Source organism: Synchiropus splendidus, chromosome 10, assembly GCF_027744825.2.
Source record: "Synchiropus splendidus isolate RoL2022-P1 chromosome 10, RoL_Sspl_1.0, whole genome shotgun sequence".
Lineage (NCBI taxonomy): Eukaryota > Metazoa > Chordata > Actinopteri > Syngnathiformes > Callionymidae > Synchiropus > Synchiropus splendidus.
The window spans coordinates 10,223,198-10,244,760 of NC_071343.1; the positions used below are offsets into that span (position 1 = coordinate 10,223,198).

General features: G+C 44.8%; 2 protein-coding genes across 4 annotated transcripts; one reads left to right on the forward strand and one right to left on the reverse strand.

The window, feature by feature from the left end:
* Nucleotides 1–302: 302 nt before the first annotated feature.
* ttll4 (tubulin tyrosine ligase-like family, member 4) lies at nt 303–12,679 on the reverse strand. 2 transcript variants are annotated; one of them, XM_053877236.1, is made up of 21 exons: nt 12,565–12,679; nt 9,130–9,978; nt 8,686–9,067; nt 8,435–8,561; nt 8,169–8,236; nt 8,040–8,100; nt 6,280–6,398; nt 5,944–6,054; nt 5,717–5,793; nt 5,444–5,638; nt 5,263–5,345; nt 5,005–5,133; nt 4,092–4,214; nt 3,926–4,024; nt 3,623–3,757; nt 3,372–3,512; nt 3,167–3,263; nt 2,876–3,086; nt 2,734–2,801; nt 2,592–2,662; nt 303–1,907 (listed from the first exon to the last, which is right to left on the reverse strand). In XM_053877236.1, the coding sequence occupies exons 2-21, from the start codon at nt 9,658–9,660 to the stop codon at nt 1,748–1,750; spliced, it is 2,988 nt and encodes a 995-aa protein (XP_053733211.1). In that variant the 5' UTR covers nt 9,661–9,978; nt 12,565–12,679; the 3' UTR covers nt 303–1,747. The 2 variants fall into 2 exon arrangements, with proteins under 2 accessions (XP_053733211.1, XP_053733212.1); XM_053877237.1 differs by lacking the exon at nt 12,565–12,679 and adding an exon at nt 10,200–10,764.
* Nucleotides 12,680–13,749: 1,070 nt separating this feature from the next.
* On the forward strand, nt 13,750–20,849 carry si:ch211-67e16.11 (uncharacterized). Of its 2 annotated transcripts, none has more exons than XM_053877356.1 (8): nt 13,750–14,535; nt 15,203–15,481; nt 16,641–16,895; nt 17,302–17,472; nt 18,329–18,460; nt 18,714–18,880; nt 18,969–19,232; nt 19,303–20,849. In XM_053877356.1, the coding sequence occupies exons 1-8, from the start codon at nt 14,295–14,297 to the stop codon at nt 19,480–19,482; spliced, it is 1,689 nt and encodes a 562-aa protein (XP_053733331.1). In that variant the 5' UTR covers nt 13,750–14,294; the 3' UTR covers nt 19,483–20,849. The 2 variants fall into 2 exon arrangements, with proteins under 2 accessions (XP_053733331.1, XP_053733332.1); XM_053877357.1 differs by having other exon boundaries at nt 19,306–20,849.
* Nucleotides 20,850–21,563: the final 714 nt, after the last annotated feature.

A 21,563-nucleotide genomic window follows, 5' to 3' on the forward strand; every position in this document is an offset into this window, starting at 1 on the left:
TGGTGCTCTCTGTTTAAAAAATGATGTGCGGTTTCATCGAAATGCTTGTTGAAACCCAAGACTTTGGAGCAGAGAGCACCATCTAGTGGGCAGTGAAAATGAGGACACTGTTTCATGAAGCCTCACCAGTCCATCACCAGTGTCAAGAGAGAGCAGCCGGGACTTGAGCAAGGATCTGGAAACCCTGGCTCAGAATCCAGACTGGAATACTGTCAACACTGGAAGCTACAAATAATGTGAACACAAAAGGAACCACATTGAAAACCAAATTGATGAAGACAACCATTTAGAAAGACCTTTTATTAAAAAAAAAACAACTTTGATAGCAACAAAAGCCCTTTCCACATGTTAGAAACATCTACTTTGCATAAATAACTGGTTTATTTTTACACTTCAAGCTCCAACTCACAGAACTGAATGTTGTTCACCTGCTTCAGAACTCAACCAGCGACTGCCGCCCAGACAGAACTGTCAGGATTTTATCGACAAGTCCTGAAATAGTTTTGATATAACAATGATTTATTATGTCTTATATACGCAACAGAACACAGAACGCAAAACTTGCTTTGATATGAAGGCAGTCATAATGTATCCAAAGGCAGAGCTGCGTCGCAACCCAAAACCAGAGGAACACACTGGATTGTTGGTCACAGGATTTTGAACCCTTAGTAGAAGAGTTCACCAGCCAGTTTGTTTTCATAGCGCATCATTATTCTACTTGTACAGCGCAAAAACAATTCTCTCAAGTAGTTAAACCGACAGATGGCAACATCAGTGACTCCATTCTGAGGTTTTAGTTGAAGCAATGATCTTGAAGTTTTCCAAGCATGCGTAACTGCTCAACAACTTCTGTTCAAAATATTCAAGTTTATTTATTCCTTTATACGTCAACATGCGATGCAAGGCAACTTGTTCAAACCCTACTCTGCGTTTCATGACAAACTCCAGTTGCCATTTTTGTCGCTCAAACGTAGGCACGGCAGCAAAGCGTCTTTTTAGGGTGTAAACAAAGGACACTTGTGCGTTCAACAGTCGTGTGTGAATATCGCCTCTTTCCCACACGTCCACATGAGCAGACGACGTCACAAAAACACATGAGGTAACCAAGGAATATGTGCAGTCAAACTCATTCCTTGAACACCAGTGAGGTATAACATGATGGTCACCAGTAAAACAAGTCACAGTCAGTAGCACTGATGCGCTGAGAGAGCTTCAGTGAAGCGACAGCGGCCTCAACTGATGAAGCTAAGCATAGTTTAGATGGTTAGATATTTAACAGAAAACGCAGCAAGACTGAGCCACTGTAGAGGGCTTAGTCACTCAACCGCCTCCTGGTGGTGAGAATTATAACAGCATCCTGTATCGCTTGGATGCATCTCCAGGGAGGAAGAGCTTGAGAGACAAAACCTTTTGAGCTTGTAAACAGTCGCTCATGCAAACTCTCCTTCACCCCCAGCAGTTCTGACCCGTAAAAAGGAAAAAAAACTGCAGATCACAGGTCGCTTTTCCACTTAACAAAATTCAAATCTGCATAGATTATCATTCTTTTCACTTTGTCAGCAATATTTATTCACAAAGACATGCAGCGGTTCTGACCCGATTGACCACAGACGGGAGCTCAAGATAAAAAAGCCGAACACAGTGGTCAGATTTTAAGGCTTAGCTGGAGCATTAACCAGATTCTGTTGTCATTTCAGAAGCTGAAGGGTTCGGGTCAGACCCAAGCGTTGGCTTGTTGGTGGAGTCCTCACGGGCTCGGCAGGGGACTGGCACAGGCACTGCTGGCGACGCTGGATCCAGGACTCTGGGAGACGCCCGGGCTGGACACAGACCCGTCCCGGTCTGAGCTGTCCTCCTCCTCCTCCTCCTCCTCCTCCTCCACCTGCTCCTGGCGGCTCACCACAACGCTGGGGGAGAAGGAACAAGATGTTCTGAAGAGCTGGGGCAAACCTCTCGAGACACTTTCTGAACTTGAACCTATTGCCCACATTTAGGGAGACTTACAACACGTCCAAATCCTTTGTTTTAGATGAAGTTTTAAGTTGCTCCAACAAATCGCGATTGAAATTCTGACTGGCAGTTTGAGCCATCACTGACTGATTTTTTTAAAATTTATTGTACTTCAGTCCAAGAAATACTCCAACTGTCAAGAGTTTTTCAAGCAACTCAGTTACATTCATGAACTCAAATAATGACACGGTTATTTTCCGACTGTTCGTGCCCAAAGTGATTGAGAATTTTGACAAAAACTGAGTCCAAGAGAACAAATCTGATCCACAAACTGCCTTTGCCATTTTCTCTTTAAGGGTGAAGAGATTCTATTGTGTGACGTCGTGCACATTCACTGAGATAATAGAATTGAACGGACCTTATAAATCTTGTTAACACAAGACTAAGTTGCAGTGCCTGGCTTTCATTAAAGACAGGAAAGTGCAGAGTGTCAGCTCAGGACTGGGCATAAAAAGAACGTCACATTCATGTGGTGTTTGCAAACATATCCTGGATATGACAACAAGTGGCATCAGGCTCGCTCAGCTTAGGTTTATAAACAATAACAAAACCATCTGGACCATGAAGAAGAAATTCCATACCTGGACCTGGAGGGAATGTCGCCCTGTTGTTCACGAGGCGTAAACTTGGAGTTGTAGCTGCACTTGGACCACTAAAACAAACATTTACTGAGAATAACTGTCTTCATCCAAGAGATGTTGCCATCTAACAAGCGCCTCTCACCATGTGAGCCGGATCGTTGGTCCCCAGGTGAACACCTTTCTGACACAGCGTCGTCAGCAGGCCAATGCCTGCACATAACAAGTCAGTCAACATCGACGGAGGCTTTTGGTCTTTGAACTTTGGAGGGGTCATGTGACAGCACCTTTGCTCCGGGTGTCCCAGTGGCGCTGCTCCCACTGGTCCAGCAGGATGTTGTAATATCTTGGCACCTCAAAGAACCGCAGGTACCGGGAAGAGGACTGCGAGGGGAAGATCCGCTCAAACTCTCCTCTGCGACTCAGCTCGTCCTCGCTCTCTGCAAGGACCCGGACGTCGCCTGGAGTCAGAAGGTCCAACATCGTCGACAGGAAGTCCTGTTGGAGGCAGACAAAAACATCATCCTTACCCATACCGTTTTGGATTTGAAAAAAAAAACACGACAATTCTTCGGTACCTGGTCAGCGTAGCGTTGCGTGAGGTAGACGGCTTGCTTCACCTTTTCATCAGCAGAAACTTCTGGCTTGGTCTTGTCTCTGCTGACGCTGCATAGACTGAACACAAACACCATCAGGCTTCGCAACGTCTGAGAGACTGAATCTTCAACTCCAGAAAGGGACGGACAGAGAGAAGCTTCACACACTGAGCGTCGTGGTTCTGACCTGCTGGTAGAGCTGGAGGCGCTGCTGGTGCACGGAGCAACCACATCTTCCTTCTCTGGTATACGGAAACCAGCCAAGTTCAGCAGATCTTTGATCATCTGCCCTTTGATGGCAACATCCAGCTGTGAGCTGGAGTGAAGACTGAGCCACAAACCACCAGAGAATAGTTGTTAGCCACAAGACAACAAGGACCATTTCCATTTATTTAATGCCGAGGGACATTAATGGACACAATCCTGACTCGGTTTCACCTGGGTGATATGTTGACCTCCAGGATCCAGGGTTTCAGCTTCTCGTCCAGCATGATGTCGAAGCCAAACAGCTCGTGGCAGCAGTACTGAGATCGAACGTGCAGCTTCATCATCGAGTGGACGTGCGGCTCTGAGCTGTGTCAACATCCCACAGAGAAAACACACATGACACATAGGCACACAACCTCAAAGTTGTTCCCTATAGCACATGGACAAACAGGACGGTGAACAGCTCGAAGACCATGCCTCATGTCTGTGCCACTAATGTCAGTCGAAGTAAGAAGAATTAAAACAGACACTTACGCAATGACAGTTTTGATCACAATGTCCTTGATCTTCTCCCAAATGCGAGTAGTGTCCACCCCTTTGGAACTCAGATATTGCCACAAAGCCTTCAGAGCCCTGAACAAACACACACAACTTAGCTTAGCTTGCTTCTTACTTATTGCGTGTCAGTGTTCTTATCTACCACTTGTGGCCCTGACAGGCCTTGTCATCGCTGTTGCTCTGGTACTCTGCATTTTTCTTGTTCACGCTGTAGTTGGTCAGGTGTATGAACCTGTTGCTCAGTGTCTTGATGGAGGCCGAGTACCTGAGGAGGGAACACTGCTGTTATCAAGAGAGATCAAAACATGTGCTTGAACTGAACGAGTGAACACATCATACTGTTAGCAGTTATACAAAATATGATCCAGAGTCTTGACTGTGATAACAACAACAACAATAATGCATCGGGAAAAAGATGGACTTCATTTTTTAAGTTTCCCAGGAAAAGCCATTTTTTTGCCAAAAGACAAGAGGGTAGTACGTCCCAGACAACTTAGTAGCGTCCTGTTTCATGACAAAAAAAAAGAAAATACATTTAGATAAAACACACTTTGCCTACAACCCTGTGTATCATTTAGACCAAAGGTAGGCAACAGTTGTGAGGGGCCATCACCAAAAGAAAGACAGCGATGACTACAGAACAGGACGGACAAATATCCAAAATATATACTGTAGTAACAAGGACAAAATGAACCTAAAAAGATTAAATGTAAGTAAGATATTCAGAAGTGTAAATAGGCCATGGAACCTATTGAAATATTTCATTTTATACGCATTTAAATTGAATATAGATCAACATAATTATGGACCAGATGGCAGTATATTTGAAAATATATTCTCAATATTCCTTCAATGTATTTTAAGGAACAAGAAAAGCACACAAAAATGGCCCATGAAAAGAAGAGCATTTTAGAACATGCTATATTTACTGCTGAAGTGGTGGTGGTAGCTGAAAGAGAAAGAACAAAAAAAGCAGAAGTCGGGCCACATATGGCCACACTTTGCCCAGGTCTGATTTAGGTCCACGACTGGCTTCCACGTGTGGGAACACCTACTTGCAGCTGGCGAAGCGCACTAGACCATCGTTGAAGATGTAGATCCGCAGAGGGTTGTATGAGGTCACATAGACGTAGATCCGTAGGTCAAACTTGTTGCCGCTGATGAGGTAGGGCTTGTGAAGATACCTGGGGAGGATGGGCGACAGCTCTGAGCAGGATACAGTCATGGTAGCACGGGGAATGGAGTGAGACTTCCATCGATGGAGTGACAAAATTCACACAGTAAAAGCATGACACAGACAAACAAGGACTCACTTCTGAACCAGCAGTGGCCTCTTCCTGGGCATCTGACTCCACTTGTGAATGACCTGAATACCTATTCCCCGGGCCGAGGCAGGCTGGAGGACAGGACAGAGAAGGGACAAAAAAAATGTTTTATTGAGGCAACAGCCAAACAACAGGAAGCAGTTTAGGTTGTTCACTACAAATCTCATACCGGCTTGATGATCCACTTCTGCCGTGAGCTGCCATCCTCCCAGGCCTTGCGCAGCAGCTTGAAGTCCTGAGGCAGGACGAAGGTCCGCGGGAAGAAGTTGAACTCCTTCTTGCCGTAGCGATGTTGCATCTTCGACAGATTGCGCCACAACTTGTCCTTTCTGCCGATCTGGAATGTTCCTGGAAAGTGGTTCAACTGGAGCACAAAATAAATAAAAGCATAAATCACAATGTTCCAGCCAGATCCAGGACAAAAGGTCCATCGCAGTCTCACCTTCTGGTGAGCGCCAATCGCTTTGAAAGCCACAGACTTGATGTGATTACCCCAGTAGCCCAACCAGTTGTGCTCCTCTGCAACACAAAGCACAAGAACTTAAAGCAATGTTGTTCAACTGTATTCAAATCATGAACGTTTCTTCACATTTGGCAGTGGACAGTAACATCGAGTTTGACATATACCAACTCAAACAATGCATATCCACCATAGTCACACAAACTTACTCTTGGTGGGTTTAAAATGAGACCTAGTGATGGTGTTCTTGACAATGTTTGGAGTGACAGAGGTGATCTTCCACTTCAACAGCCGCCTTTTCCCCACAGGCAGCATCTCGACTGGATCAAGCAAAGCACAATCACAGAGTTGCTATTGGCCAGCCAAGGTTATAAACTGAGATAAACCGAGATTAAAACTTCCAACTTGGTTTGTGTAAGCTACTGGAGTAACAATCCACAACAATACGTCTTAGCATAAAAAATGATAGTCATCCATCATTCTACTGTAGTTCCTATTGCTTGAGGGCTTGAGAGTTTCACCACAACAATAAGAGTTTTTCTGACCTTTCTCATTGGCTGTGCCAAAATAGAGCGTAGGAGGGAAAAGGGGGAACAGGCTCTGGACCAGAGCAGGTTTCTCCTCACAGTCAGCCTCCACTTCCAGGGACATCGGCTCCACGGTCCTGAGACACAACCAAAGGAAAACAAATGATTTCAAGTTGACCATTTATGTTTCGGGGCATTAAAGGATTTCAATGTATACATTAGAAGATTTGCATTAATCCAATAATTGACAAGCACAACACCCTTCTCTCTCAAATACTGACTGCGTAAACACACCACTTCCAGTTGTATTTGTATCTGTCACGCCACAAACAAATCTACTCACTTGTGAATCATCTACCGAGGAGAAGAAAAATAAAAGATCTGTAGTTGAAATTGGTTTCACCACTAAACCCACTTCTTCACGTATGGCGGCCAACCTGCGCTAACTTGTAACTTTTTCTCAGCATATGACAGCGCTGGTGTTCAGAAATGGGTGGGGAGAGGAGGACCCCTCTGACCCTAGAACATCAGCTGGTCGCAGGAAAAAGAGAGGTTGACAAAAGCGATCCATATTCAGGCTGTTTTAGCAGAGAATCAGCGCCGAGGGATTGGTAGGGAGTTCTACTGTTGAGGCCATCACCGCGCACAACAATGTGGTCAACAATGACTTTTCCACCACAGTCTGCTGCTTTCAGCCTCTTCAACAATGAGCAGAGAGAGAGAACAGGACAGAAGTGCGCAGCCTCTGGTAGCTGCTGTGTCTCAGATTTTGGGGCGAAATGAAAAAGACATGTTGGTGTTCAGTGGCAAACGGATGCATTTCAACATCAAAGACAAAGCATTTATTTTCAGTGAATATTAAAATAATTTAGTTTTCTCAGGTTCAGCTTCCTTAGAAGAATTTTTTTTACTGACAGATGATGAACACGGGGTTTCCACCAGGAGTTTCATTTTATTTTTTACAACTGTGGCAGAGCCCCCCTGCGCCCTCAAAATGGAACACAGCCATTCAAGAAGAGAGAGAGGGAAATGTTTTGCGATTTACTGAATTGGTGACAGTAAAAACTCAATTTTTAAATCATGAGAAGAAAATCTTTCTCCAAATCAACCAGTCCGTCTCTTCATATGACCAGCTGGACTGCGCCACTCGAGTTCCGCAAGCATCGGACTTCAGTCATAGTGCCGTTTTCGGGATATTTCCGCGAATAACAGTGAAAACCGTCATCTTTATGTCCATCTCCATGTGTTATCTGGTCATTTTGATGATTCCACTTTGTTTAAATATGTTCGATCAAGTGAGATTTCATCTTTAAAAAGAGATCGGATGCCGTGGCGCTGCGCCACACCAGTTCGTATGAGGCAGTAACCCCGGAACATCTCAGCAGGATTGGATGCTTTTTGACCAAGCGCTAAAGTTAATGACAAAAATACACACACAAAATCACACACAAAACTCTATTTACTGGTCAAGACTTGCAGATTTTGCATGCAAGACGCACAATCACTCACTGATCCACATAAACACCTAGTGTCAAAACATAAAACATCTTGTGGTAAAACTTGTGACACTGTTGGAGGAAAAACAAATATCCCCAACTCACGTAATGACATAAATGTTTTGGGGTGATACTGAGGGCACAACTCTGACGAGAACTCTGCAAACCTCACAATAACCTCGCAGCTTTGGCCTTTAATGGTACACAACTCAGGGAAGCACAAACTCATTCTGCTGTCACGACAATGACACAATGAGAGGAGAGTTTCAGGCAATATCTCACCCAGACAGTTGGGACAGGGATGAAGGAGGCAAAGGCCTGATGATGCACAGGCTGTCTGACTCTGTAAAGATACATGAGGACTGAGTTGAGACTGGTGATGTTTTAGGTGAGTCAAGTCACGTGTCTTACCATTATCGCTGTTCTCCAGCTCACCATTCAGCTCCTCCTCCACATCCACCTGCATCACAGACTCGCAGCTGCAAGCCAAACAAGAAGCAAGTCATATTGATGTTATGTTATGTTACGATACGTTTGCTGCAAATATGGACCAATGTTACTCAAAGTCAAGTATTTTGGAAAGAAAAGTTTGGAGTTGCGTCTCCAGGTGACGGTTTATGATATTATTGAGCACATTACTCAGCCAAGACTGTAGTTCCCCTAAAGAAGGACCTTACCCAGAATGGTCAGCATCTCTGTCAGAGGGAGAAGAAGCCGTAGAGACGGAAGAGTCCAAACTGGTTTGTCCCTGACAGGTCAAGTGAATGGCAGATATCTTGCTGGTCACAGAGCCCATCAACGCTCCTGCAGAACAGAACACCGTGAAATGAGGAAACCAAGACTTTTTTTTTTAATTCCACTGTCCCACATGCTCAGACAAAACCCTGTGTTGAACAAACACCGCCTTGTGCACGTACACACCAGTTACCTTGGACAGTCTCTGGCGAAGAGTTCACCTCATCCTGAGTGGCACAGGGCACGACCGGCATGCCTCCTTCCTCGCTTCCCACTAAAGCATGCATGGCTGTTTGGGTCTTACTTTGAGCGCCGACCTCTGACACAGTGGGAGGTGGACGACCCACGACCAGCAGGGGGCTGTTTAAAGCACTTGATTTCCGGCTCAACCTCTCGCTGTTCTTGGTCGCCGATTTGGCCATGGGGCACCTTCTTTTCGTTCTTGTGCTTTTTCTATGGAGCTTTGTGGCGTCCAGGTTACGGGCATACTTTCTTAACACTGCCCCCTTGTGCTCAGAAAGAGTGGTAAGGCACTGCGATTGGACCGAAGGCGGTAAAGTATCCAAAGTTTCAGGCTGAAAAATAAATCAATCAAATAAATAGTAAGAAAAACTCAATTCAGATCAAACACACTCACCATTGGCTTATTTTTCTGCAAAGGTGGCGACACACTGATGACTGACATCTCAGTCGGAGGCTCCATTTTCACTGACGGTTCCTTTTTCTCTGCTTGGTGGGAACCCAAGATCTGGACTGACCGTAGTTTCTGTGTGGGAGCCATCGACTGCACAATAAAGCCGGGGTTCTTGGCAATGCAGGGGGAGGCATTCGTCTCCATGAAGTTGTCACAGGCCTGGATCAGGACGGCGGCTTCTTGACTCTCACGGACATTATTAAGACACTGCGAGGGAATCGCAGACCGTTTCATTTGGCTGTCAGTTGGAGACGTGTGTTTATTCTCTAATGCAGCCTTGGACTCCGGAGGGGTGTCAGGCACGGATATGTCAGACGTAACAGCCGAAGGCTCTTGAGAACCCCGACTTATAGGGAGTTTGGACGTTGCCGGCGTCTCGGCGTGTTTACCAGCAGGCACTGTGGTAGGATGGACAGTTTTGGCGCAATTTCTGAGTTGCCCACAGACCCAGGGTGGCAACTGGTTAGTTGGCATGGCACAGCCAAGCGCGGGCAGATACGGTCACAAAGGCTTTGGATGGCAAACTCAAAAGGACGACAGATCTAGATTGTTAAACAGTCGTCAGCTGATGGGAGTGGTACATTTTCTACTGACGGCTTCGGATCGATGACTGGCTCTTAATAAATCCAGACCAACAGCAAACATTCCTGCCAAAAGGGCTCAGTGACAAGATAGAAAAACGAGATACTGGAGTCCAGGCAGGCTTCACAGGACGGACACACTGTGAGGAACACACAGCATTATTCCCCTCTAGGTCCAGACAGACTCAAAAGACACTCCCGATGTTGAGCACTGAAAAAAAAAACAGAATGAAACAGGGTCAGACAAGTGAGAGAACTGCATTGATAGTCGTAAAGATATGACGTATTTATGGAAAACACAGGTTTGTCTTTACTACGACTGGAACTTTAGTAAGTGAGTACAATTTCAGTCGTTCTTAAAAAATGTTTTCACCAATAGGATCCTGGACTGCCTCTAATGACGGACCAGCATGTGCTCACAAAGAGACTCACAATCATAAAAGTCAGCCCAAGGTCATGCAGCGTGTAGTTTGTCTTGTGTACAGTAGACCAGGCTGCTTTTATTTTTCCCACAATGGGAATTTGGGTTGAAGAGGGACAGAACCTGTAGTCAGGTGTCTAGGAGACAAAGTCAGAGAAGCTAGATTGAGACGCTTTGGACATGTACAGAGGAGAGAGAGAGCCAGTACATTGGTAGGAAGATGTTGAGGTTGGAACTGCCAGGCGGAAGGTGGAGAGGAAGGACAAAGAGGAGATTGATGGAGGTGGTGAAGGAGGACATGAGGTTTGTAGGTTTGAGAGAAGAGGAAGCAGAGGACAGGGTGAGATGGAGGAAGATGATCCGCTGTGGCGACTTCTGAAGGGAGAAGCTGAAAGGAAAAGAGGACAGCAGCATACAAACATTAATGACAAACAGTGAACATTGAAGACATAGACAAAGGAACAACATAATTATCACTATGGAAACAAAAGAAAAAACTGAAGAAACAAATAACAAAAAATGAAATGCTATGCTGAGGAATTTCGCTAAACCTACATTATAACCTGGTACCAGTGGTGAAACTAAACCAAACTTCTATCTGTACCAAATAAAAAAATGTAAAAGAAAAATGTGCACAACAAAAAGTGAAATATGTGGTGCATGTTCATCCGCGGTTCATGTTTTATTCAACTGCAATCACATGTGAAATTCCAGGCTGGATTTGCCCCCTGGAGAATTATATAGTGTGATATACTAAATGAGATGTGTTGATGTATTATCACTATTTTTTTTGTTGTCTAGCTATAGTCCACCATTGTGGAGAAGGAATGACCATAACGTTTAATACAACCAATGACTTCTCCCTGAACAATGAAGCTTGTCATTCCCCTTTTCCCCCCTTCTTTTTACAGTATTGCCACACAGGACTTTCTCAAACCAGAAAACTGCAAACAGCTGTCTGCAAAAAGGTTCCCTCTAAAGGTCTAAATTATGATGGATGGGTGTATGGCAGTGTTTAATTCACCAGTGCAAAAAAAACCCTTCACCTCTACAGTGTTTTTCTTCACACTTTGTGTAATTTCTGCAGTGTAAAAAAGGCATCTTCTTTGTACAATGGATTACTTTTCTTAAGAAAAATGTGGGTTTAGTGACCAACAAACACCTGACATTAAAGGGTTGATGCTCATTTTAAGCTCTGTAATGCGTTGACAGCTCGTCTTTGTATTAAAGCGCCGCCTGTGGTGCCTCACCCACTCGAACCTGAGGTTTTAATCATGTCAGTTTCAATGAGATCACCGCAATAAAACCACAAAGCAGACCTTCTCCAAACTCCTCACAAATGCTTTGCTGCTTACCACCATTGCTAGTCCTTCTCTTTCAATATTACGGACGAAACATTTGAGATTATCCGGGAGATTATTGTAACAATAGTGAGTATAGATGGGCATGAACTGACTTTAGTTTGACTTCAGCTCCAACACTGGTAGGCACATCCAACTTAGACTCCGCCGTGAATTATTAACATGAGTTCAGGTCACTTCAGCTGTTACCAGCGGAGATTCAAAACACACCTACATTGTCCTTCTTCAGAACGCCTCAACATCCTGTGAAGGACCTCAACACACACTCAGGTTTCTTGTCTTTTTCGACTGAGAGGTTCCCAGTTCCCAGGACAACTGGACAGCACCATAAAAGTACCAGATAAAAAAGGTGACATCAGCATCATCCAAACGCAATAGTGGCTTCTGAGGTCACAGGTGAACCTCTTCATGTCACTCCTGACTAGAAAGAGCCACTGCAGAGCAATAAGTTTTGAAACAACACACACATTCTATGAACAGCTGGTCACATTGTTACAGCATCTTCTCAGTTTTCTCATTAAATTCAAACGCTTCAGCTCGTTCTAAAAATAAGCGATCGCCTTACTCCATATTCAGTTTGTTTTTCCTTCAGTCCAGAGTCCTTGTCAACTTATAAATATATTATAAGAGTGTGTTGTGGCCAGAAACTTTCCCCTGTTGACGGAGCTGTCACTCTCACAACATCGTTGCGTTCACGTGTGACGGTCCGCCGGTTAGCTCACAGCTACATCGGTACATTTAAGACCACTTCATCAGAGCCTGACCCAGACAACTAACGTGCGGATGTATCGTGATAAAGTGTGTCGCCCGTCCAGAAAGTAGTCACAATTGAAGCCTAACAAACGCACACATGCTCCGGTTAGCCACTGACGCTAGGTTGCTAACTAGCGCGCGTGTGTTGACGTTAGCCCCTTGCAGGCTGTGAACAGAAACAGGAGCCCGCGCGTCCACAGGGGGTTATAAACACACACGCGAACAACACACGTCTGTCAGTGAGTGATAAATATTTACAGACCTGTCTCGGTGCCGCGGGCTCGGAGGTGAGGGGAGCAGCTACGGCTCTACATCGCAGAGAGCAGCGGGATCGAGTGAGTGATACATCATCAACGAAGATCGTCTATCTTGACAGGAGTCGCTTTCGGCTGCACCAACTTCGGTGTCGGAGCGTCCTCTGCTGGTGAGTGTGGTGTACAACATGTTCCATGCTTCAGATGTTTATTGATTTATTTTGAATGAAGACCCGTGTTCGCATCTTTCGCTGTCTGATTTAGTTGAATGTTTATTGAAAAATCGATAAGTATTTAGTTAGTTTAACGGGAAATAATCTAAATAAGAACAGAATCCAATGCGATTCTCTCTTTCACTTCTTTGAAGGTAAATATAATTATAATTGTCGCTTTTTTTTCCACCTCGAAGCTCAAACATGGATCTTCCCTCCGATCTCCCATCAAAATACCTTCCATCTGCTTCACTTGCAAGGAAACATGCTGTCGAGCTTGGATGTGACCTTCATAATGGTGTCACTTAATGAAAATCTAAAGGGGATTTCATTCAGTTTATAGCAAATTCGGTTCAGTGTCTCCCACTAGACTCTTGTGAGCCACAGAAATGTCTTGGATGAAGGACCAACACCAGCTTAAGCCTCTGTGTGCATGGATTACTACACGTGAACTGAGAGGATCAAGACCTGAGAAGACTCAGTTAATATGTATTTTACATGACTTTGAAGCCGGTCATTCACCACCATGAATTTCTACAGTGCAGATGCACTTCACACTTGTCCCACCAGAGAGCGCAATAATCACCTGAAACGGAAAATTAATTTTCAGCTCACCCGCTGCTCCTTTTTTTATTTTCATATCCACCTTCATCTGTCTTTTGGGCTAAAGTTTTAATCCTTTAAAAGTCGTTACATCAATAAATATGTTGTGAAATTTATTTTTCTGTAGCTCATTTCATCTGGCTTCTAATTTTCCCAGAACTTACCAGTTTGTCATCTTTATCCTGGACGACTCGACCCGGGTTTTATCTGACTAGTGAACACTTGCCCTCCTCATGTGTCTTGTCTTACCTTACTCTTCCAGCCAGAGTGCACATGAGCGAAGTGGGTGAGAGAGTCAGGGAGCGAGAGAGAGGGGGGGGTGGCAGGGTCAGATAAAAAGAGAGTGACTGAGGGAGAACAGTCCTGAGCAGAGCTTTGAACGCGCAAAGAAGAACAAGTCTGCGTCAGTGAAACTCCCAACAGAAAGCAGGAGACACGGGAACCAGGACAGAACTTCCTCAAGATGAAGCACTGCCTGCGGAGAGGAGAAACAGAAAGCATGCAGATAGTTGAGCGATGCTTTTTTTCATAAATGAGAGGTGAAGACCAGGACTAGGACTTTCCCAATGTTCTCAAGACAGGAATCCAACCAGGATTCCACAGACTGCGAGTAATGTACTAGGATTTTTTTGGATAGTCATTCATAAATGCCGAAGAAGTTCTTCAAACCCACCACACTCAAAGGAGATACAAAGTAAAGGGCGTTCGGCTGTTTCTTCTACACCCTCAAGACAAGGACGCTGCTGTCAAAAGGGATGCAAATAAGGTAGAACAAAAGACAAGCCAGCCCAGCGAATGACCAGGTCACGTGAGAGACAAGAAGGAAGATGAACTTAAAGGGAGATCTAATGTGAAGAAGAACTACCACCAGAGACCAGGAAGAGATTCACAAGTTCAACTACAGAAGACCTAAAGGAGTGAGCATGCCTCTGGTGCGCCCTCTCTCCATCCTTGTCATGCACCTTGCCCTGGTGGCATCAGCTGGGACAGGGAACCTGGCCCGCCTGGAGCGTTGGGTCCGGTCAGGCCTCCAGTCCCTGCAGTGGGACCAGCTGGATCAGTGCCTGCGCATGTTTCCACACGCTGAAGCCGAGTGCCGTCGACTGGGACATGTTCCTCAGTCCTCCGTGGCTGTTTACGTATCGGAACCACGCAACTCTGTGGGTGAGGACTGATTCATTTATTTTTTTGGGTGTAATAATAAAAAATAGTGTTTGAGGGGCGATAAAAATCCTACCTTTCACTTTGAATAGGAAAAAAATGTGCTTTTGGCTGCTTGTTGTGTGTGAAAAAGGACACACTTTACTCTGACATTATACTTCAAGAGCTGGGGTGGAGGTGGGTTGTAAGACCTTGACTTTTAATAACAAAAACAGCTGTCAAGGATCAGCAGACTGCTCAGGTCGACAACTGAGAAGGAGCTTGACCTGGAGTTTCATTCATTCTTGACTCTACACTTTAAGCCTCTAGATATTTGTGATTTCACTCAAAGATCGAAGCTGCTGAACAGCAGCAACGTCACTGACGGATAGAGATAGTGAGCGATGAATGACTTATTCTGTCTGGCTGACGGTCATGACAAATCCAAACTTTCTTTTCAGAACTGAACAGATCATTTTGCTGTAGATGGTTCAGTCCCATCCAGCCTCAGGAACCTCTACAAATACTAACAGTGAGGACTTTCCCTGACACTTGTTTCAGACCAAAACCACACAATGGATCAAAGCCAATTGTTTACATTAAAGAGGGGAATATATAGATTTATAGATCCATTTCAATGTCAGATCATTGTCTCAAAAATCCTCTGACCTCCGAGATCATCTCTCTCCAGGTAACCCAGACAAAGTCCTCGCCATCCTCCCTGACTCCTACTATTCATCCGGAGGGTTGTTGGGATCAAAGTCACCTGGCTTCAGTGTCGGCCAAGTTCTCAACCGAGGTTCGAGTCCTTACCGACACCAACAGCCTCACTCTGGCGCCGCGGCCCACGATGCCATCCTGGTGCTGGACCCCAGCCCCGGGGAGAACTTCGGACACCCTGTGTTCCTCTTCTATGTGGATGTGAACGTGACGAAGAAAAGATGTGCACATCTTGACGGGATATATCTGGGTGAGTCATGTGAACCACAGTAAATGTAAGAAGTAAATGTAATTTTGAATTCTTAAATATGTATTTAATATAAAAGCGCAACAAATATGGTCCCCTGGTCTGGACTTTTAAATAACCAAGAAGTTTGAAGTGACTTATAAAAATTGCAGTTTTGCAGGGGAAAAAAAACCCTAAAAAGTGGTGTTTTTAAATGTCTTCATGCGGGTGAAGCTCTTCAGGGACAGGAAGTAACGTGTTCTGTGATCCAAAAACCTTGTAAAAGAGTGTTAAAGTGCAACTTTCGGACCTCCCGCTGTGAGTAAGGTTAGGGCCAGATGTGGAGGTGAATTTGGCCGCCAGTTTGGCGAGCACACACCTGTTAATTATTTATTGAGATACACACACAGCACGGTGCCTCCTGCTGGGTTCTATAGATGGACTTGTGTGCTTTAAAATAATAATAAAAAAAGTTGTACTTTTAAGGAATGACCAGCGAAGGTCATCCCATCTATTAATGTTATAAGAGAACTGGTGCCCTGGAATAAAGGAAGGTGCCATGCAGACTCATATTGAAGAATCATGCTGTGAAACAAGACCTGTTCCCAGCAATACTAGTAAATATTAGGTATATTAGGGCCGTCACTAGAGTAAAATTTTAATGTCACTGAACAACGCGAGAGGTGAGTTAACTCTGGATTATTGGCAAATTAATAAAATAACTTTAACACACGACCATTAATGCTTACAATGTTGCATGTTTTCGAACCTCTTCAGCGCCTCTGAGGTTCTTCTAAAGAACGATCTTGACCGTATCTGTTATGTTGGGTTGTTGTAGTAAACAAATGTTTGCATGAGGTCAGCATTAACGGCATCTCTTGTGTTGACAAAACCTTCCTTTAAGTTATATTTAGAACAAAATGTGTGAGTCATTTGCCATTAATCGCGAGTTGACTCACCTCTGGTGCGATTAATTGCGATTAAAATAACAGCAGAAAAAAGATAATTCTATCATCCTTGAGATAAGTCGGGAATTATAGAAGACCTCATGAGTCATGGTTGCCACGCATCATCTAAAAACAGTGCCTTATAAAATACCCTCAGCAAAGCCAATTGAATGTGAGGTATAAGACGGTCTGGAGACTCATCCCTAAGGTTAGTTTGTCTTTCTCTGGATCCCCAGGTGAGGAGTGTTTGACGCTGGCGCTGAAGGGTCGCTGTCAGAACCAGCTGAAGCGTTGGCAGACGGGGCCTGAGAGGCTCAACATGAACGGCCACGGACGGCTGTCGGGCGGGGCTCTGCATCACGGGGTCTCCATCAGCAGCACGGCCAGTCGCCTGGTGGAGAGGGCCATGGGGGCGCTGTGTGAAGTGCACTTCCTTCCCCTGGTGATTTCAGTGGGAGACAGCAACCGGACGCAGCGACTCAAATGTGTGGGTGCGTCACCTGAGCTCAATCAAACACGGAGTTGAGCCTTCATTTGAGAGGAGAAGGACAGGTTCACCTTGAAGAAAAATTGAAGCCGACACGATCAGGGTTTTGTTTTCAACACTACAGATCCTTAAGGAATCCAAGCATTCAGATAAACGAAAGCTGCCCAATTAAGTTTTACACGCTAATAAAGAAGACCATCAAAATTGGAATCTATTAAAAGTTATTGCCTCTTTCCCTCAGATACTTTGCCAGCAGTATAAATTTACGACCATTGTTGTAAGCCGGACGAACCTTTAAACATTACGATGCGCTCATTTAAAAAAAAAAGGGCAAATGTTTTACAGAAACCAAAGCCTCATTCCCCACTACGACATAGTAATGATACTGGCACTCTGTTTCTTTTTTTTAGACCATGCAGAATTCGCGAGATGCCCTCAGACGTTGCCCATGAGCCCGGCGACTTTGCCAGTGTCCAGCTGTGAACTGAACAAAAACACCAGGCGTTGCCACCAGCAGCCACTGGCCACACACCTCTCCTGTCGACTCTATCAGACGTGTGACCACGCAGTGCTCCTCTCAGGTATCTCTCCGCATACTACTGAGGCTTCATGAAACTGTCTTCCTCTTCTGAGCTCAGGAGGTGGCGCTCTCAGTCCAGAACTGTTTCTAGTTTCTATGAAGCAATAGTTCAGGGCCCAAGGGTCTAGATCTGAGGGTGCCATCTTGTGGGCTCTGAAAATAAGGACTCCGTTTCATGAAGCTTCACTAGCACATCATACTTCATGAATGAATATTTGTCTATTGATTTCAGTTCCAAACATACTTGTAACAACAAATCATCAACTTGATCTGAGGGATCAAAGAGGGGCTAAGAGAAGAATAGTTCTTATCATTCCAGCCCCTTTGTTTGGATTTTCTATTTACTTTTTTTATTCATAATGAAGTTCAGAGTCCCGTGAGTAAACTTAAGTCAAATACAAACTTACCTTGGGAAGTTTTTTTTTTCTCATCTGACCAAACTACAAGCACTTTACTTGATACTTCTAGATCACATATCACCTCTTCACTGCTCCTCTACCCTCTTCAGCCTCTAATGGTGCTAGAAATCCTTGAAAGGAAACGGACCAGAAGATACATAAACCTGCAGGCGTCTTTATGTGGAAAAGAAGCCTCTCTTCGAGATAAGATGGACCATCTTATCATATGGAAATGGAAACAACAAAGCAGCTTCTGGGAGCATGAGTTCCCCGAAGCGAGGCTCATAGTAAGCAAGAGCACTTTAAGAGCCACACTATATGATCAATAACATGTGAATTTAATCCAATATAAGCCTCTTTGGACTGTTTCTTCATGTGCAATTACAAACAGATATGGCATAAGCCATCTTCTAAAGCGCAGCATCAAAGCCCTAAATCTCCAGGTTGTATGTTTTGCAGGGGGCTGGCAGCAACAGATAACATTCCAGGATCACGTCCAGAATCTTCAGAGGTTCTACAGAATGCTCCGGAGCAACGGCTTCCATAAAGATCACATCAAAACCTTTTTCGCCAGTGGAGGACAGATTCCTGGTGAGAAGGTCTTTCCCTTTGCTTTGGGACAGTCTTGAGTAAGTTTGGAGAAATTGTTGGACTGGGCTGGAGTTAACATCTGCTTAAGATCTAAAACTTGATGGAGAGACTCTGTATACTACATTCAGGTGTTATCTTCCACAATAGATGCTTAAAAATGTCTGCCTCTGTGACACGGCTAACGCTAGGTGATGCCATTGCTTGTGACCAGCCCAGAGATCTTACTCTTTCCGACTCGCTTGTGATCTCACAGAAGACTTGGACGGAGCCTATTCGGCAACAGAGAAGACGGTGATTCGCAATCACGTGTCGTACATCTGCAGGAAGCAGCACTGCGCCGACACTCTGGTTCTCTACCTGAACTCGCCAACACGCAGCGACGGTACCATGCTTCTGTGGGACGCCAACCTCAACGGAATTGTAAGAATTTGACCATTGAATACTTAAGCGTTCGCATCATTCAAGCTCGCTCCAATGTTGTTGTCTGCTTTTTTTTTCCTGCTGTCAGGCTGATTTAAAAGAGCGATACTCCGTCAATGAGCTGCTGGCTGACTTGGCAGGCTGCAAGGCGACTCGGGTTTTGTTATTTGTGGATCAGAGCTACAGCGGCGTTCTCTCCAAACGGTTGCGAGGATCACTGAAGCATACCAATGTAGTTTTGATTCAGAGCCAGAAAAGACAGGCTCAGACCCACCAGAACCAGAGAGCCAACCCCGGCTCAGACTGGTCTTACATTGGCCCCTCAACCTGCCTCCTGGATCACTTGGGAAAGGTGCAATACATTTCGGAATTGTGGGATTTTGTCGTATCAAAAACAGGTATTTGACCCGTTTGTTTGTCAGCAGGGTGCGGGGATGTCCCGTCTGCTTGAGCCATGGCTCGGCCTGCTGAACGTGACTCTGGCAGGCGCCCCTTGCAACGCCACCCCGCCTTTGACGGACGGCGAGCTACGGCGGGAGTACCAAGGCTGCCAAAATCTACCGACCGCACTGTGGCATCAGAAACGCAGAAGACCCAACTAGGAGACGAGGAGCAGGACAGACAAGAAGGAGGGAGAGTGGGGAGCAACTCACGCACCGAAAACACACACTCGCTAGCGTGACACGCACTTGCATATCTGCTGATGTGTGTCGACTTGGACTGTAGATGTATTTGGTGGACACCTGTGTGTGCGAGTCTTCTGTCCCAGGTCTGAACTCACTGTGTAACCGTAGCGGTGACAGCTCCTCCCAAAGGGAGTGTAGTGAACGCCGTGAGAAAAGTGTCTGTATGGAAGCGTGTGAGTTCAGCGAAAGGACAGACACACCATTGCTAGCTTACACTTGTGTGCGTATCTGACATCCCCCGGGGTTTTTTTTTAACAGTTTAGAGACAATCAATCCTCACCGTTTTGGTGTGTTTACTTTCTGTGACCCTGCTCTTTTTAAATGTCCAAAACGTCTCCGTACTTAGCATCCTGCAGTGTGACTTTTAAGTGGAAGTGAAAGAGGTTCAGGCAACTGGATGCCGTTCGATTCAGCTGTTTTCCTTGACAGTATCAATTCAAATCAATGTCCTTAGTCTTGTACGTTCTGTGGAAATGACTCGCCACATTTTTAACCAGAGAATCATGGGACCGTCAGCCCATCTATAAAAAGTCTTCACCGAAGGGGGAGGGCCCACTAGTTCCACAGAGGGCCACAGGTTTTTGTGCCAGTATATGAAGAAGACGCCTTTTCACCAGTCAGGATTGAAGTGACTGTCAGTCTGCCGTAGGTTAAACTGCGTTGATGTGAATCGGCACCACCCCGGCCCTTTGAGGACCGGCTCGCCCAAGTCTGGTCTTGACTCTTGGCAGAGTCAGTCAGAACATGAAAGGCTGCCAACGCAACAACAACACATGACGGTTCAGCCACTAAGAGCACAATACGTTAAACAATCCAGTGCACAAACATGGAAACTGCAGCAGTGCTGCAAAAGGTGCCATCTTTAATCCCCATACAATACGACATATTTCACTGGGATTCAATTGGATTTGGAAATTAACCAGAGCCAAAAAAATGGACATTGACAAAGTACTTATAACAACAGAAAGGTGGGACAGAATTATTTTAAAGAATCAACTGTAAATGGATTGTGTCATTCGTTCAAAGATAAAACTGTTATGTGTGTGTGTCACATCACCGAAATACAAGCACACACTTTAACAATATCAATATGAGAATTACTCCTTCCCTTTCACTGAAAACCTGGACGACGGAGTGAGTCTGTTTTGTACTGTTTTGTTCGGAAGTGAGTCCAAGCTTCCAAGTGTTTGTGGACATGTGTATATTCACAGTATCGTTCTGTACAGAGTATTGAGATATGATAATAACGCAGATTTCTGGTGGCATGCAGTAAAATCACAAAATATAGGCAATAAATATCTTTTAGAAATGAAGCTGTTGTCTTTTCCATTCCTTTATTATCGCATGCAGGTGGTTATTGCATCACAAGGCTTCACAATGACAAGTATATTGTAAAAAAATGAACTACAAATTTGCTTGAAAAACATTGTTTTTTTCTCAATAAATATTTGCCAAAGTAATTCAGCATGATTCAAAATGAGACAAATCTGACAGAAGTCACTATTTGAAGAATAATTTGTTGATGTTTTGTGCAGACGGATGATGTAACAAGCTGTTTGGGTAAATACTGGCCTCGGACCGACTTCATCTGCTGCCGCTTCACGTTCCTTTATCTCTAATGAGGCACTTCTCCCGCTCAAACGCTCCATCTGTCTTTGTCGTTCCTGCCCTCAGGCTTCTCATATAGTTTTACTCTGACCTTTGACATCCCCACTTTCGGTCCATCCAGGATGTTTTTACCAAAACAATCTGTGAAACACTATCACTCTGGCTCGCAATGACCGAGGTTAGAGTCAGCGTTTGTTTCCTTCTGATTCAAATGAGTGTTCAATAACTTTAATGCATTGATACAACATCTAAAAGTGTCGTTACAATGAGGTGTTTTTTCCTTCTGCGTACATCAGTTCAGGAAGAACCACAACCGTGTCAAATAGCGAGCATTAACAGACAGGTATCAGTAGATTGTATTGGTGTTCTGAAGACTTGCGAGGAAGAAG